The 15,987-nt window shown below is 39.9% G+C and overlaps 1 protein-coding gene across 1 annotated transcript; it reads left to right on the forward strand.

The window, feature by feature from the left end:
• Positions 1 to 1,850: 1,850 nt before the first annotated feature.
• mogat2 (monoacylglycerol O-acyltransferase 2) lies at positions 1,851 to 12,617 on the forward strand. Its single transcript, XM_040149954.1, has 6 exons — positions 1,851 to 2,018; positions 3,489 to 3,667; positions 10,429 to 10,633; positions 10,817 to 10,991; positions 11,288 to 11,487; positions 12,029 to 12,617. The coding sequence occupies exons 1-6, from the start codon at positions 1,925 to 1,927 to the stop codon at positions 12,181 to 12,183; spliced, it is 1,008 nt and encodes a 335-aa protein (XP_040005888.1). The 5' UTR covers positions 1,851 to 1,924; the 3' UTR covers positions 12,184 to 12,617.
• The last annotated feature ends 3,370 nt before the right edge of the window (positions 12,618 to 15,987 follow it).

Consider the following 15,987-nt stretch of genomic DNA (forward strand, 5'->3'; position numbering starts at 1 on the left):
TGGAGCCGAGGTAAAGACCGCCAAGCGACGGAGCATATCAAAGAAAGAACTTCCGGCTGAACGTGGAAACGTCACAGCTTTGGTGACGCTCAGGCGAAATGGTGTATAAAAAGACAGCCAAAAGAAATCAGAGGACATTGAAAGTGGTGTGTATCATGAGTTGGCAAATTCTCTGAACACAGCATACAGTACACTGTAGGTTGCATTAAAAACTCAGGTAGGCCTGGTGCTTTAATTTTGAAATTTAAATAAAAGCAATTTCCGTTATAAGGCTGATTTACACGTCGAACTTGACGTAAAGGGTTTGTCATAACGCACACAGCGTAATGGTACAGGAGGAGGGACGCTTGGTCCGTCTTCCCTCAACGTTTAGACATCTGTTAACGTCAGATAAAACAAAACGATTTATAATCTAATTAAAAAGTGAATCAATATATTCTCGGAGGATATATAATAACATCAAATGATTACTAGGGAAAAAGAAATGTCCGAATAATACTAGATGAATTGGCTAAAAAAAGAAAATATTAATTAGGATAATATTGCCACTCACAATGGATTTAAATTCATATTATATTTATTTTTGATATGCTGGTATAACAACAGGTTTTTAAAAAAAATTATTTTAAATATAGCCTATCAAACCTTTTAAATGGTCCACACCGTTAAATGTAGGCTACGGATTCATGCAAAATTTCCTTTGTGACAAAGACTGTCCATTGTTGGCAGACTGAGACACCAAATAGTAGAACACATGAATAATGCCAACACATTTAAACACCTCGGGGGACTGTTTCACATTGGACTACAATTTCTAAGACATCTGAAAGACAAGCACATTATCTAAACACAGGCATTTTTATAATGGAGGCTGGCAGCTCATTTTTAGAAGCAATATAAGCTCTTAAGCTTTAAAAGATGATGTTTCCTTTTTCTTTGAGTGCATTCACTTTATTGTTTATCGGTGGCTGCGGGTACTGTAAAACATATACTGACTGAGTGAATCAAAGTGTTAATGAGGTAATCAGGATAGAGAATCCCTGAATAAATGAATAATTTAGGAAGATGTAATCAAAGGGCAAACTATAATGGAATGGCAGTCACCCCGTTGGGCCGGGAAATGTCAGTTTAACTGAAGTGAAGGAGTGAAAGATAAAAGATCGCAAGGGCGAGATCACACATAAGGTTTTACATTCCTCTGAGTGTCCTTTCTCTGTGTTGTGTGTTGACATGTGATGCAATGCATGAATGACTCCTCAACTATCTCCTGTTATCGACCCCCCAACACCGTTGATAACCCTTTGATCGCCCCAGTGTGTGGTACACACACCTTGATTTTGGGCTTGGGCCATCCACATGAAACTTCAATAAGACTTTCCCTTTTAACTATATCCAGATAAGTTCAAAGTATTTCGTACAACAGTGATAATGGCATTATGTGATAAGGAATGTGTCAGACTTCTACAAGGGACCTTTATCACTATCTGTATCATACTGAGATGCAGTTACGTGATTGCACAACCAGATGGGGCTGCCTTAACAATTTTAAAGACCAACATATTACATAGTCATGCTAACCACTGACTGCCCTCCATGCAGGGAAGGAAGTTAAAGAGCAGTAAAAGCAACATAGAAAAAAGACATCCCTCTCTTCCCCTGACTTATGGTTAGTGTTGCATGGCTTGTTGTCCCGTTTGAATGCTTCACTTTATGTTTCAGCAGCTCCTTCCTTGCAGGGTCAAAAGTCTGATGGGGTTGATAGGAACTGACAAATCAAAACCCTATATTGAGTTTCTGAGATAAGATCTAGTGAGAGGCGATGGCGGAGAGCTGAGAGGGGCAGACTTTGGACCCATTTCGCTCACTCTTCTTATTCGTCACTGGCTGCAGCGCCTCGGTTTGTCACTCTGCACTTGTGGAAAACATGAAGGTTAATTTTGCCCCCCTGAACGTGCCCATCCGCAGGAGACTACAGACAGCCGTGGTGCTGCAGTGGATCTTCTCCTTCCTTGGCCTGGGTGAGTAGGCATATTTATAAATGGAGTATTAATAGGATGGTCCTGTTAATGAAGTACAGATCTGCTACAGGTAGTCTTCCCTTCTTAACAGTAGGTGCTAAAACACGTTGGCCTAGCTGCTTCTGGGTAGAATTTAAGTAAATATGAGGGGTAGGACATGACCTGAGTAGAGTGCAGTCCTCAACAGCCCACAAAGTTTGTATTGTATATTTTCCAAAAAAATTACTATTTCCTATGTTGGCATCCGCTCACTGTTTTGTTAGGTAGTTAATGTATATCAGTGGATCAGCTGTTGGTCTGACATACCCCCCCCCCTTTGTACTAAGTGGCGGAACCTCTCAACCATTTATCCATTACGTTTGGCTTTCTATGTTGACCTCTCTGCTGGCTTGGTGACTACTTTCAACAAACTCTTAATTGCAGCTGGTGGTGTTTAGGTGTTACCGGTGATTCACGTTGGTGGGAGGTGTGTCCTTCTCAGTCAACCTGTCACAGCTGGTAGTATGTTGGGACAATAAATACACTAAGGATTATCCCCACACCAGTTTCAGTCTTCATTTTGTGTTTTTTTTTTTTTTTTTTTACCTTTATTTCACCAAGAAATGGTCATTGAGATTGAAAATGTCTTTTTCCGAACCCCCTGTTTGGGAATCCCTGCTGTATATCCTCCCCTGGAGTTCTGCTGTCTAATTCAAATACTCTGAGTCCTTTCAGATAATAAGGAGTAAAAACAACTGGAATCATATTGGGCAGCAGGCAAGTCTGCTACAGGGATGTTCGGCTCAACCTCCTAACTTTTTCAAAGATTATTTTTTTGGGCATTTTTCCTTTGTTTGACAACTGACAGTCTAGAGAGAGGCAGGTGACTAGAGGAGAGAGAGAGAGAGAGAGCGGTATGACATACAACAAAAGTCCCCCAGCCAGAAAATCCACCATACCACATTTTATGTGTTATGTGCTTTAACCATTAGGCCACCGGGCACACCCAACCTCCAAACTTAAGCTCACTTTCTTCTACTGAAACAGAACAATTTTCTTTTTTTAACACACATACTTACAGATAATGTCTACTAGCATCCAGGTCATTACATGATGGGAGTGATCATGTAAAGTATAGATGCAGTACTGTTTTTGAAAGGAGGCTTGGCAACTGATGACTGTGTGTTCCCAGAGAAACCAGTTAGCCCTGAGCTAAAGTGAAAACAGAAACACAGTGAAATATTAAATTGTACTGACATCATACAAGCACATTCTCCCACGGCATGGCTCCGCTATCAGTAACCACCAAAGCCACTTATGATATCATCCCCAGCAGAACTAAATGCTACTGATGCAGTTAAACACATGATGTTCTAAAGTGACCATCCATAGAGTGTCTTTTGCATTTGTTATGGCAGATTAGAATGGACGGTTATATGATGCACGTATTCACAAGTTACTGCTAACTACACAGATTCTTTCTTTCCTCAGCACCCACCTGCATCTTCCTGTTCTTTTACCTGCTGTTCACTCGCTTCTGGCTGATTAGCGTGCTGTATGCCGTCTGGTGGTTCCTTGACTATGACACCCCTGCACGTGGAGGCCGCAGGGTGCCATTTTTTTGCGGCCTGAAATTTTGGGAATACATGCGGGATTACTTCCCCATCAAGGTGAGAGACAGCTTTTAGACAGTCGTTGCATATAGTCTACGTTTCAGTCACTATGTATACTGTATATGCACATCACAGCCATTAAACAGCCCTATAGTCCACGTTAGTTGGCGTGGGATTTACCTCTGCAGGTCAGAGAGAAGGACATTAGAAGATCTCGCTCTGCCCATTCATTTGATCCAATCTTTGATTTGCTGCTACATACTAGCAGTGGCCGTTATCTCTGTCCTTGGCAGCAAAAGGACCACTGATAGATGACACCCCTCTGTCTCCTATAGTCATGTACTGCATATGTACACACAGCCTACACAAACCCTACAGTAAATGTTTTGTTATCTGATTAAACAAAGTACTGTAGGCCGTGTCTTTGTGTGTTTCCGTAGTGCTAGTGAAAGACATTTCACTGTCAGTACTAGAGTAATGGACTCTAATGGAGAAATTTAGGGAATATTATTTTCTATAATGAATGTGGTATGATTTGGACACAGAAAAGACCCACCATAACAAACACTTTCTTGCTGAAAGTTAGATGTGTAGATTGATGCTTCTCTCATAGCTCTCCCTTAAATATGAAGCTGGAACCAGGAGATAGTTAGCTTAAGTTAGCATTGAGACTGAAAGAAGGGGGGAAACAGCGGGCCTGGCTCTGTTATGGTTGTTGCAGTTTTACAGGGGGTTATGTGCTGGAATATTTTTTGCAGCAGTAACTTCCTAGAGTTACCTGGCAACCTCAGGGTGAAATAAATAGTCCAGCACATAACCACCCATAAAACCACAAAATGTTGTGTTTACACTTCGGTTTTTGTACGGACAAGATATAACATCTTAATTAGTGAGCTTTACCTGGTACCTGGGTTTTTTAAAGACAGAGCTTGGTTAGCTGTTTCCCTGTTTCAAAGCTTTATGCTAAGCTAAGACAACTGTCAGCTGGCTCCAGCTTCATATGTAATGGACAGATATGAGAGTGGTATCAATCCTCTAACGCCTGGAAGGAAAGTGAATAAGTGCATTTTCCAAAAATGACAAACAACTTCTTTAATCTTATAGCAGATCAGTACCCTTCCAGTGATTTTTTTCCAGATTTACTCTGGCTGCTCACCCAACCTTGGCTCACCAGATGCTGCTGCAAACCAGAAACATGTCAGTAGTTAGAGGCACTGAAAATACAGAATGCAGTTATTCCAACTAAAAATGGATAACCTGTTTGTTACAACCATGTCTTTAAATCATATAAATCAAGTGAACGTGAAATGCCTGCTAGAGGCTGGTTGCTACTGGTTACACAGACACACATTATCCAGCGGCCTAAGGTCGGTACAGACAACTGATTATCAATGCTGCCAGGATTTTCTTCAAAACGTACTTTCCTTACTGTGGTGGTCTTGAAATTTGTTTGCATGGAGAGATAAGTTGGCAGTTATACTTCAGTTTCAGCGCTTTCGAATGAGATTGCAAACATTTTAAACTGTCCCTGACCCCAGCCACCTCTAAATGTACAATACACACTTCCCTCTTGCAGTCTGTTGTCTCCCACTTGTGGTCACGAAAGAGTAGTGCGTATCCTTGACTTGCCAGCTTTTGGTCATGAAAAATCCTGGTCATTTATGTCAAACTCAACAACAGTGTTTGATGTTGGCTGTAAGACTTTTTTATCATAAAAAATAACTGGAGAGCACCTCATCTTTGGACTTCACAGAGGACAGAACCTCCGCTGACAACATCCACCACATTACACGGCTCTACTTCTTGCCCCTGGGAGAGACTTATACTTTGGACTTAGCTGATAAGACAGGCGAACAACAATATAAGTTCAACAGCATTTTAAAAAAAGCTCTGCATACATTATCTTAAGCATATCTTTGAACTATTTGATGGATTTATGAGATAACTATTTTTTGATGTTTGAAAAATGAAATTAATGTTTTAAGAATATTTTAAAAAGCTTCTTTTTTCATATAAAGACACATCTTAAATTTCACATACACAAGATCCTTCTTTTTCTACATAAAGTAACTGCATGTATGGGAACAGGCAAACTGAGTTTATAATATGCCTTTTAAAAGAAAACTAGATCAGAATCTTAAAAGCAACATCCCCTATAAAGATGCGTAGACCTATAGTATCTCTGCGTATAACGTGAATCATGTCTCTGTTTATGTGAATTAGCCCTCAGCGCCATAAATGATAACACATGAATACATATTGGCTTGTTTTGTTAAACTATATCAGGTTATCAGATTAAGGTCTTCTGTATAATTTATATTTATAAATATTTTAAACAACAATACTAATGTTACTATTACTATTACCGTCATCACACTTTATTTATGTACCGTGCTTTATAACCAACTAGAACATCTGAAGGGAACATTATGAGCAATAAAATGAAAAAAAGTATAAATATAAAAGCCAAGAAAAGGTGAGATAAGGCAGGTACAGTAGTAAGCACAATAAAAGCAGAACCATATAACGCTAAAAGTCAGGAGGAGACCAGCACAGAAGCAATAATAGTGTAATGATATGATATTGCATTTTGTAAAATTAATAATAATACAGTTTTAGATAATAACATAAAAATAAAAAGTCTTGTGTAGTGCAACACCACAAAATTATGAAGAGTGGAATCAGACTCCATTCAGACAGTCTCACACACGAGAATGAGCATTATAAGCCTTTTGTGTGTGTGTGCATTAAATGGCTGTTCATTAAATTCTGTCCTGTAAATAACAGGCAAACATAATCAGGATCTGTGTTTTATTGCAACTAAGGTCAGAGTTATAGGAGTTGGTTATAGTGTCAATCTCACATGAGAGATCTCATGTGAATGTATACCAAACAGACGAATACTGCTTCTACTTTTCGGTCTGTGTTAAGATCCAAGAATGAAATCTAAAATTCCATGTTCTGCACCCACTTCATGTATCTAGTTCAAAGTGAATCATTTCCAGCATCATCTGACTGTATGCCTCATTTAATTTGAAACAAAGAGTCAATATAAGGGTAAAGAGAAGCAGTGTGTTTCAGAGAGCCTGATTAGTTTCATTAGTGTGTTTTTCCCACCATTTCTAATTACACCATCATCAGCTCAGAAGACTTCACCAGCTGAGGTTCGGTCACTTGGTTTTTCAGAGAAGAGCCAAAATAAATTTAGGCAGGATGATGATGCAAATCCATATGTAACCAAAGCTCTCACGGAAGATGACATCTGTGTGAGTTATTTTAATATTAGACATTTTTAGTTTGCTGGATCTGCAGCAAAATTCACACTAGGATAGACAGTAATGCTGATTGGCTGATGGTGGCCATGATTTTGGCAAACACCTTAATTCTTTCAGGGAATAACAGGGCTTTACACGATTAAAAAAAAAATCAAGTAAATCAGACTAATGACCACTGGGTTAAGGCCATCTACTGTAAATTTATCATATTGCTGTAGCACTATAGGTGAAATGCCATCATAAGATGCGGGATGGCTCAAAGCAGATATGTGTATATGACATCCAAAAAAAGGATGCAGTTGCGCAATGTTTAGAGCAATATTTCACAATTTTGGGAAGTATGCTTATTATCATTAGTTGAGAGTTAAATGAGAAGATCAATACAACTCTCGTGTCTGTGTACACTAAATATTAAGCTACAGCCAGGAGACAGTTAGCGAATGTATTAACATAATGACTAGAAACAAGGGGAACAGTGAGCACGGCTCTGGCCCCGTCAGCAAATATCCAGCACATAACCCACTGTAAAAACACAACTTGTCATTTTTGCACTTCAGCTTTTTTACAGATTAAACAAACATGATATTAGTAAGTGAGCTTTAAAGATGCTAATTGGCAGATTTAAAAAAAAAAAACCTTAGGCCAGAGCCAGGCTACCTTTTCCCCCTGCCTCCAGTCTTTATGCTAAGCTGCGGTATGCTAACAGTCTCCTGGCTCCACCATCAGATGGAGGAGTGGTATCAGTCTTCTCTTCTAGCTCTCAGCAAGTGAATAAGCCTCTTACCCAAAATGTTTGACATTTTTTTTCCAAAGCTGTGGCAGTTTACGTCAAATAGGCTACACATAAGCTACTGTAGAAGAATTTGGCAAACAATTAGAAATAATGGTATAGCATGTGAAAAAACACATTGAAATTCATTTTTCAAAATTATGTAAATTTTGTATGCACCAAGTACAGTGCATTGATCCAGCAGAAAATGTTTCAGAAGGAAATCCTTGAAAAAAAATTCCTAGATCTACATGTGGACCCACACCAAAAAATATTTATTTGCTCCTCGGACCTTTGGTCCACCAAACGTTACTGGTTAAAACCAAAGTCCTTGGCATGGCCAACGGCAATACGGATTATGTCGTGGTGACAAGTCTGCAGGAGGCTCTGTGATTGGTCACTAGTGGTCAGTTCTTTTGTTTATAAACAGATTTAGTCTTTAAGAGAGGAACTCGAGCCAATGATTAACTTTATGACCTGGGGGCCACTAGCAACAGGTACCCACAATACAAACAGTGCGGACACAAAACAACCCACCAGCTTTGTGAAGGTCCAATATCATGGCTTGATTAAACCGTAAAAAATTTTTTTTAGCCTCATTTCTCCTACATTTGATCAACTACAAGAGAATGTCTGACAGAGGCACTCAGCACTTCATGAGCACAGGGCAAGTGTTGGCTATTTTATTAAATAGAAGAAGGAAGAAAAAATAATTAAATAAAAATAAGTTTTTGAAAAGTGTATGAAAGTCCATGAAGTGCGCTCTTTGAAGCTGCCTATATCCCCCTGAGAAGGTAATATGGATCCCAGATAATGGGTGTGAATGTGGCCCTAAGAGCACTGTGGCCTTGAAATACTAATCTCACACACAGATGCAAACAGTGAGGGGAGCAGATTTGTTTTTTCACAAGAGGGCACAATGCTCGCTGTGCACTGCAAAACAAACTAGAACGCATGACAAGCGACTCTTTACCCTTGACAGTGACCTTTAGTGCTTCTCACTATCTCTTGCCTTGCCACTTTGGGCTAGTGGAGGCATGCAAAAGCTGCTCCAAAAGGTGCGATATCTTAGCAGGACATTTACAGTTAGTGATCAAGAACCGTTATTTCTGACACTACAGAGAAATACTACTCAGTGCCCAAGGATTGATTAATACCGACTAGCTTGTCCAACACAAAGATCACTTTACTTGACAAAGAGAAAACCGATCAGTGTTAAGGCTAAAAATCAAAGCATGTACTTCCTGCCCAGGGACAAACAAATGGAGTATGGTAGTGTTCCAGGGTGTTTTTAAGTCAATACCAGCAGAGTTCATTTTGTCTTTTAGACATAGCTGAAGAGCTGCTCTATAGCCTTATCAGCCCTATGAGTGAACAAATAACTGCCTAATCAATACTTACTACCACAAAATGAACATATCAATATCAATATTTCCAACATACAGAATTTCCCTGTATATACAGTACATAGGCATGGTACGGGAACAACAGAACCTCACAGGCAGGTCAAAGGTACACTGAACATATCACTCGGAAGAGGCGTGTGTTTTCACTGTGCGGTTTATGTATAGTTGCAGTGCAGGTGCACGGACCAATACTGTGTCGATCTACTGTTTGATGAGGTGATTCTACTACCAAAAATTGAAAGAAACATATGTAATACTCAGATGTATGATGTCCAAAATCTGATGTATGAATGGAGGTGCGGAAAAAAAGGTAGCGCCTGACTGTGCAGAAAATGCCTGCAAAATAACAGAAAATGTGGCAGTACTATGAGTAGTGGCAGCCGTATGGGTGAATAGTAAAAGGCGACAAGGGTTAAAGGGAATGACCTTTGGTGGAAGAAGAACCAAGAGACCTTACATAAGTAAAAGTACCAATACAACAATGTAAAAATACAAGATAAATCTGAGGGCTTGTGAAATGATTAATGGGGTAGGAAAGAAGAAGAAAAAAAACTGTCTGCTTCAAAAGAGAATATTCACTTTTTTTTTAAAGGTATATTCTCTAATCTCTGTTTTTTGTGAAATATTGGATATTTATTTCTCTTTGGGCTTCAAACAGTTTAATCTGAGAAGTTTAAAGGAGAAATGTATCCGTTATGAAACTACTAACAATTCATAGACACCTGAAAAGTGGCAAGGGTCCCAAATCAGAGCAGCTGAGGGGCCACAAGTCAAAAAGGTTGAGGAACACCAGTTCAGTCTCAACGGTTTTATATAAACACATCAGGTCTGTCAAAAAATCCTAATCTGAAAACCAGTAACTAGCTGTCAAATAAATGTACATGTAGTGGAGTAACAAGCTCAATATTTCCCCATCAGATCTATTATATATAGTCAAGTACAAAATCCTCAATATTGTGCTCGAATAAATGTACTTTCCATGCGTGAAGGCATTGTGGAGGTATGAAGGGGAATGGATCTTACAGTAGGCTGGTTCTAAATGGTTTTGGACAGTGCGAAGAGGCCAAAGATGGGGGGAAGAGACCTCTCTCTTTAGAGGGTCAAAGACAGTGTTGAAACTGACCGATCAAGGCACATGATTTGGTTGCAGCCAGTTGGGCCACCACAATGCAATACTATCAGCTCTATTAGGAAGAATCAGATGATCTAAAATAAAATATTCTCCTTGATTAAGTTATTATGGAACCAATCAATCTCAAATCGAAAATATGTTTGTGCAACTGGGCACATGGAGCCATATTTAGATACAGAAATGGATCAACATTAAAGCTCTCCTTTTCACAATGTTCTTTCATTTCCTTTCCCCAGTTGGTGAAGACAGCTGACTTGGATCCCAGGCACAACTACGTCTTCGGCTTCCATCCCCATGGCATACTGGTGGCAGGGGCCTTTACTAACTTCTGCACCTACGCCACTGGCTTCAGACAGCTGTTTCCTGGCCTCACCAGCTACCTGCTCATGCTACCCCTTTGGTTCAGAGCCCCGTTCTTCAGAGATTACATCATGTGTGGAGGTTTGTGCCGGGGACAATGCACTCATACTGGATCAGATTCAACTGTCTCTTTCATTCAGCTAGATTTTGAACCTAGATATTGGGTGTATTTTATTGCAATCATATATCAAAAGGATTTAAGATATTATTAGACTTAATTTGATCATTGTATATCATTTTAATCACTCCTTATTTTCTGCTCAGGTCTGATTCCTTCAAACAAAGAGAGCGCCAGCTATCCGCTCTGCCAAAGGGGTGGTGGTAACGCTGTTGTAATAGCAGTTGGCGGGGCCCCAGAGGCCCTTGATGCCCACCCGGGGACCTACAATGTGCTGTTGGCCAAGAAGAAAGGCTTCATCAAAATGGCCATGGAGCATGGGTAAGAGCAGAGCGTCCTGGGGAAATGAGGAAAGTTTTCTGTTAAATGCTGCTAATTCTCAGAGGCCCTACAGCCTATTGAAAGGATTTTGTCAATCTATTCATTTAAGGTTTCTTGAGGCTTTAGCGTGGCTAATTGAAAAAGAGGCTTATTCAAGTTCCTCACATGGAATTTCCTGGGAAAGCACAAAGTTTGTTATGAGATCAATTTAGAATGAGGAACAGATGTAAAACACAAGGATTTGAAACAGCGGCCGTTAATCAATTAAACAACATTATCACTGAAAATCTTTTTAGAGCTCATCTGGTGCCAGTTTTCTCCTTTGGAGAGAATGAAGTGTTTGATCAAGTGGAAAACCCAAGAGGAACCTGGCTTCGATGGATACAGGAACGGCTACAAAGCATGATGGGTATCTCCCTGCCTCTCTTCCACGCACGTGGCATTTTCCAGTATTCCTTTGGTCTTGTGCCCTACAGAAAACCCATCAATACAGTAGGTGAGTAAACAGCTTTGTTCATCTGTCACTATCAGGGGGCTACAGCAGGTTACAGTATGCACTTATCATTTTTCTGCACTAACATCTTTAATCTGTGGCTTCTGTTTAATGGTGTTAATCATTATAAACATTAATAGGAGTATATAAAACACAAAGGATGCCTTGCTTCAGACTTCATCTGACAGCACCTCTGCTCATGTATTTCCCAACCAGCTACTGATTTTGTAGGAAGCATCTAATGTCACTAAGTTGGCAAAGGGAGTTGCAGTGAATGTGAGTAATATTCGTCTGATAAAGAGCAGGTATCGTCAGCCCTGCAAAGATAGGCAGACATGGGGCTCAGCCTGCTGCAGCCAGACTTAGCAACAGTCACTGACCCCCACCACAGCCTCCTGTGACTGTCTGGCATGCAGCCCTAACGTATGTCACCCTTTTTTAGATAACACAGACCTCCGATAGCAATATCAAAACAAGCGTATTGAAAATCATAAAGTCAACTGACTCTGAGCGTGTCGTCCTGCACTTTTTCACCTCTCTGCAGTCGGACGGCCAATTACGGTGGAGAGGAATGAGAAGCCAACAGCCGAGGAGCTCGAAGCCCTCCACCAGCTGTACATGGATCAACTCAGCGATCTGTTTGAGGAGCACAAAGGCAACTATGGAGTGGACAAGGACACACACCTGATCTTTGTCTAAACTGGACTGCGGATGCAGGGGATTTGAATGCATATTTATTTCTAAGGCTCTTATGCTGCAAGTTCAGATAATTGTACACTCTGAATGGCTCTGAACAGCTGAATTTGCTCTTAACTGGCCTGTTAATTAAAGATGAAGGGAAAGACTGGAAATGCTTATGTATCCACTTACAGAGACCAGTGTGTTCATTCAGAATGCTGTCGTTTTTCAGGTCGGTGTGGGAAATTGCACGAAGGGGACACTAATGACACAAGTCAAGTTTTACCCACTTAATCTTCCAGTTGTTGCTTCTGTCTGGGGTTTTGGATTTCGTGCAAAGTCTAACACTTTCTCAAATAGAGTCATAGGTTGAATTTGGGTTGCAACATCATATGGAGACTCTCTTAATAAAACAATGAACATTTCAGTATTTGATATCTTTAAAAATGCTAAATGTAGGGTAAAAAAAATAGACACAACTGAACAGAATTTTCTTTCTTTTTTTTTTCTGTATTGAAGAAACAGACAGACATGAGAGTGGTATCAATCTTCTCATCTCACTCTCATTAAGAAAGTGAATAAGCATCTTTTCCAAAATGTAGAACTACTCCTTTGATATCTACCTTGCAATTTATTAAAATGTTTGAAACTGCAAGATCTCAAGGCTTTTTAAATATGTGAAAGGACATGGAAAGACATACCTATATAATTTATTACTGGTCTTTGAATTCTCAGATTTATTTTTATTTATTTATGTGAAATGTGTCTGATGGACATGAATTAGGGTTAAAGGTGGTTTTGGTCATATGTACATCAGACATACTCAAATATGATTACGTGTCTCATTTATTGTTTTATTAGTTCTAAATTCCACATTAAAGTGTGGGTTTTGGATCAGGTTCCAAAATGATAAGACTGTCTGTGAACTTTGGCAGACACTTTTTATATGAAATGGCAAGCTCTGATATTTCAAAATGAAATGACTGGCAGACTGGACAATGCCCTGATTCTTTCAACACAGTCTGGGCAAGATATGTGTGTCTGTCTAGAAAAATGTTGACTAAAAGAAAGCCCTACATCAGCCCTGTGATGCGAAAGAGATAAATAATTGGGGAAATATTATATTTAAGCATAAAAAACAGGCACTAAAAGGTGACAGACAATGAGGACCTGTAAGCATCTTAAACCAGCTGAAACCAGTCACCTGTAAACCAGGCAATGGTATCTGATGGTTTTTTTGCAATCTGAACAGACCTCTCACCTTCATATATTTATTTTTCATATAGTGCAAAGCTGCAATCATAATGTCACAAAACTGAGTGGAAATGAATGGAGCAGGCTTTGTGTTTTAGAGATAGTCATTGATATTAAGGGCATTATGTGATGTGGAGTGTATTCATACAGTATGTCACATGTGGATCTGCTGTTTGGACAAAGCTGCTCACAGTTGATAACTGTTTGGTCTCTGATTCCTCTTCTGTGGGCGTGAGTGAGGTCAGGGTAACAACATTATTGACTTATTTTTTTAAGAAAGTGGTCAAAGTACAAAAGAATCAAGGTCGTGTGCCTGCTGAATTCATGGGTCATATCTTATCTTGGGTTTTTCTTAAAAGAAAACAAAACGTAGATGGAGTTCTGGGCTCCCGGGGATACTGTACATCGACAGTAGATTGAGCATTCTTGATGAATCACAGAATTTGAACAAATGAAAAGCTGCATTAGCTTCAAAATATGATTATTTTTTGATCCCTAAAGTAGAAAAAATAGCAGTCCGGAATGGAAAGCAATCTTGCTTGATAACAAACTCATATCTATGCAGTAGATGATTGGGTTATTGAATTACATAAGAACATGGATTGCTGAACCACAATGTGTAAACAGGTTAGATGAATTGGGTTGTTGCATACAGTAGCACGCACAGAAAGAATTTAAGAACAGTGAAAACTAGACTTGATCTGAACATTTGAACTCATTACATCATGAGGAGAATAATCAATACCAAACTAGACATTTTAACCATTACGAGAAAGAATGAAAAGACATTAGCAGCGGATTGCTGAGACTGTACTGTAAAATTGCAGGATTATATCACTAATGGCTGTACCAGTGATGTCCCAAATTGTTAGATGGAGACATTTCTCAACAGCAGCCTCATGTCAAGGACTGTATGACTGATTTCATCCAAAAGCAGTTATGATTCTTGGACCTGGTCCCACTAGATATGTGGTATCAGTTCAGCTTTTTGGGATGAACTGCATTAGATACAAAGTGCAAACGAATTTTTCCAGCAGAGACTGGGTATAATATTTAATTTGACAAATTGACAGGGGTGGAGGTCAAGGAGTGAGACTGTGATTAAAAAAGTTCATGACTTCAGCAGAATCCTAACATCCAACTCAGACCTGAAGTGCGTATTCACTGTATCAATTTAATGTGATTTTTGTTGATATAGTTTCCCTAGAGTGTGGTGTAGAAAGAAAGCATATGATAAGCTAATAAAATGCAATGCACTGTGAAAGATTATACTTGCGGTTCCCAACAGGCAAGATACGGTCAGTGTTCAGTGTCAATTGAACACTGACCGTATCTCTTGAAAACGTCTTTAGCTGTTTATCTTCAGCAGCCGACATTAGTCGTGTGCCCACCTTCGTCACATCCTGGTTTGGTTGGTGTCTCTGCAGTGTCAGCTGGCTGACAGAGAGCAGGACATACAGTACCTGCAAGCTTCCCCTCCAGGGACGGCAGCCTCTGTAGACTTTCACAATGCAACCCACTGCTACCCGTGCTCTGAAGTCATGAGGGCACAACTGACATGTTCAGCCAATGTGAGTAATATGCAGATAAAGAGCAGGAATTGTCAGCCCTGCAGCCCCTCAGCCTGCTGCAGCCAGACTTAGCAACAGTCACTGACCCCCACCACAGCCTCCTGTGACTGGCTGGCATGCAGCCCTAACGTATGTCACCCTTTTTTAGATAACACAGACCTCCGATAGCAATATCAAAACGACCGTATTGAAAATCATAAAGTCAACTGACTCTGAGCGTGTCGTCCTGCACCTTTTGAATCAGTGTGTCCGTGGTGTACGTAAAGTAGCCATGCCAACACACATGCGAGTTTTGCATGTATTGCATTGGAACGAAACATGTGAAACAAGGTTTGATGAGTTCATCAGGTGGAGAGCTGTGGCTTGTGTTGTGTAAGGCTACGACTGCTGCCAATGCAAATTTGAACTGATACACTAAATAAATAATTCCCTACTGTTACTTACTGTTGAATATGCTGAATTATTTGTGAAATCAAAGCATGCATAAAGCACAGCACTGTATCCCAATAAGTCTGTAAGGATATTTTTGGGTATTATTGGATCATTGAGAACATAACACAGGAGGAGTACAGGCAAGAACTAGATTTCATAATGATAATGATAAATATAATAGAAATGATTATAACAAAAAAAATATATGGTAAAACTATCATGGGTCATATCACTTCAGAATAAGAAGAAGGAAAAGACTGCTGGCAACCCACCTAACCATGTCCTCATAGGAAAGTGAGTGGTTTTCATAGTGATAAAACATGAAGTAGCAGAGTAGCCTGTATCCGTAATTTTAAATGCATCAAATCGGGAAAAACCGAAGTCTTTGGCCACGTTCAGAGGCATGACAGAATGACATCAAAGAATTTGACACTGTGTGTTAGAAACACAGTTTGTCTGTCTGCTCGAAGCCTAAGACTCAGGGATGGTCAGGGTGAGGCGCTCGCCCACGTGACTGGCCCCATAAATACAGGGGGAGCGGGGCAGGAGGCACACCTCGGCTCCCGGT

The sequence above is a fragment of the Xiphias gladius genome, chromosome 17, assembly GCF_016859285.1.
Source record: "Xiphias gladius isolate SHS-SW01 ecotype Sanya breed wild chromosome 17, ASM1685928v1, whole genome shotgun sequence".
Taxonomy (NCBI): domain Eukaryota; kingdom Metazoa; phylum Chordata; class Actinopteri; order Istiophoriformes; family Xiphiidae; genus Xiphias; species Xiphias gladius.

What these genes read in the sequence shown, in the direction of transcription:
- mogat2 (XM_040149954.1), top strand. Translation starts at nt 1,925, where the DNA reads ATGAAGGTTAATTTTGCCCCCCTGAACGTGCCCATCCGCAGGAGACTA. An exon ending in CTTCTCCTTCCTTGGCCTGG is followed by an intron (nt 2,019 to 3,488) that starts GTGAGTAGGCAT and finishes TTCTTTCCTCAG; the next exon opens with CACCCACCTGCATCTTCCTG. An exon ending in GGGATTACTTCCCCATCAAG is followed by an intron (nt 3,668 to 10,428) that starts GTGAGAGACAGC and finishes TCCTTTCCCCAG; the next exon opens with TTGGTGAAGACAGCTGACTT.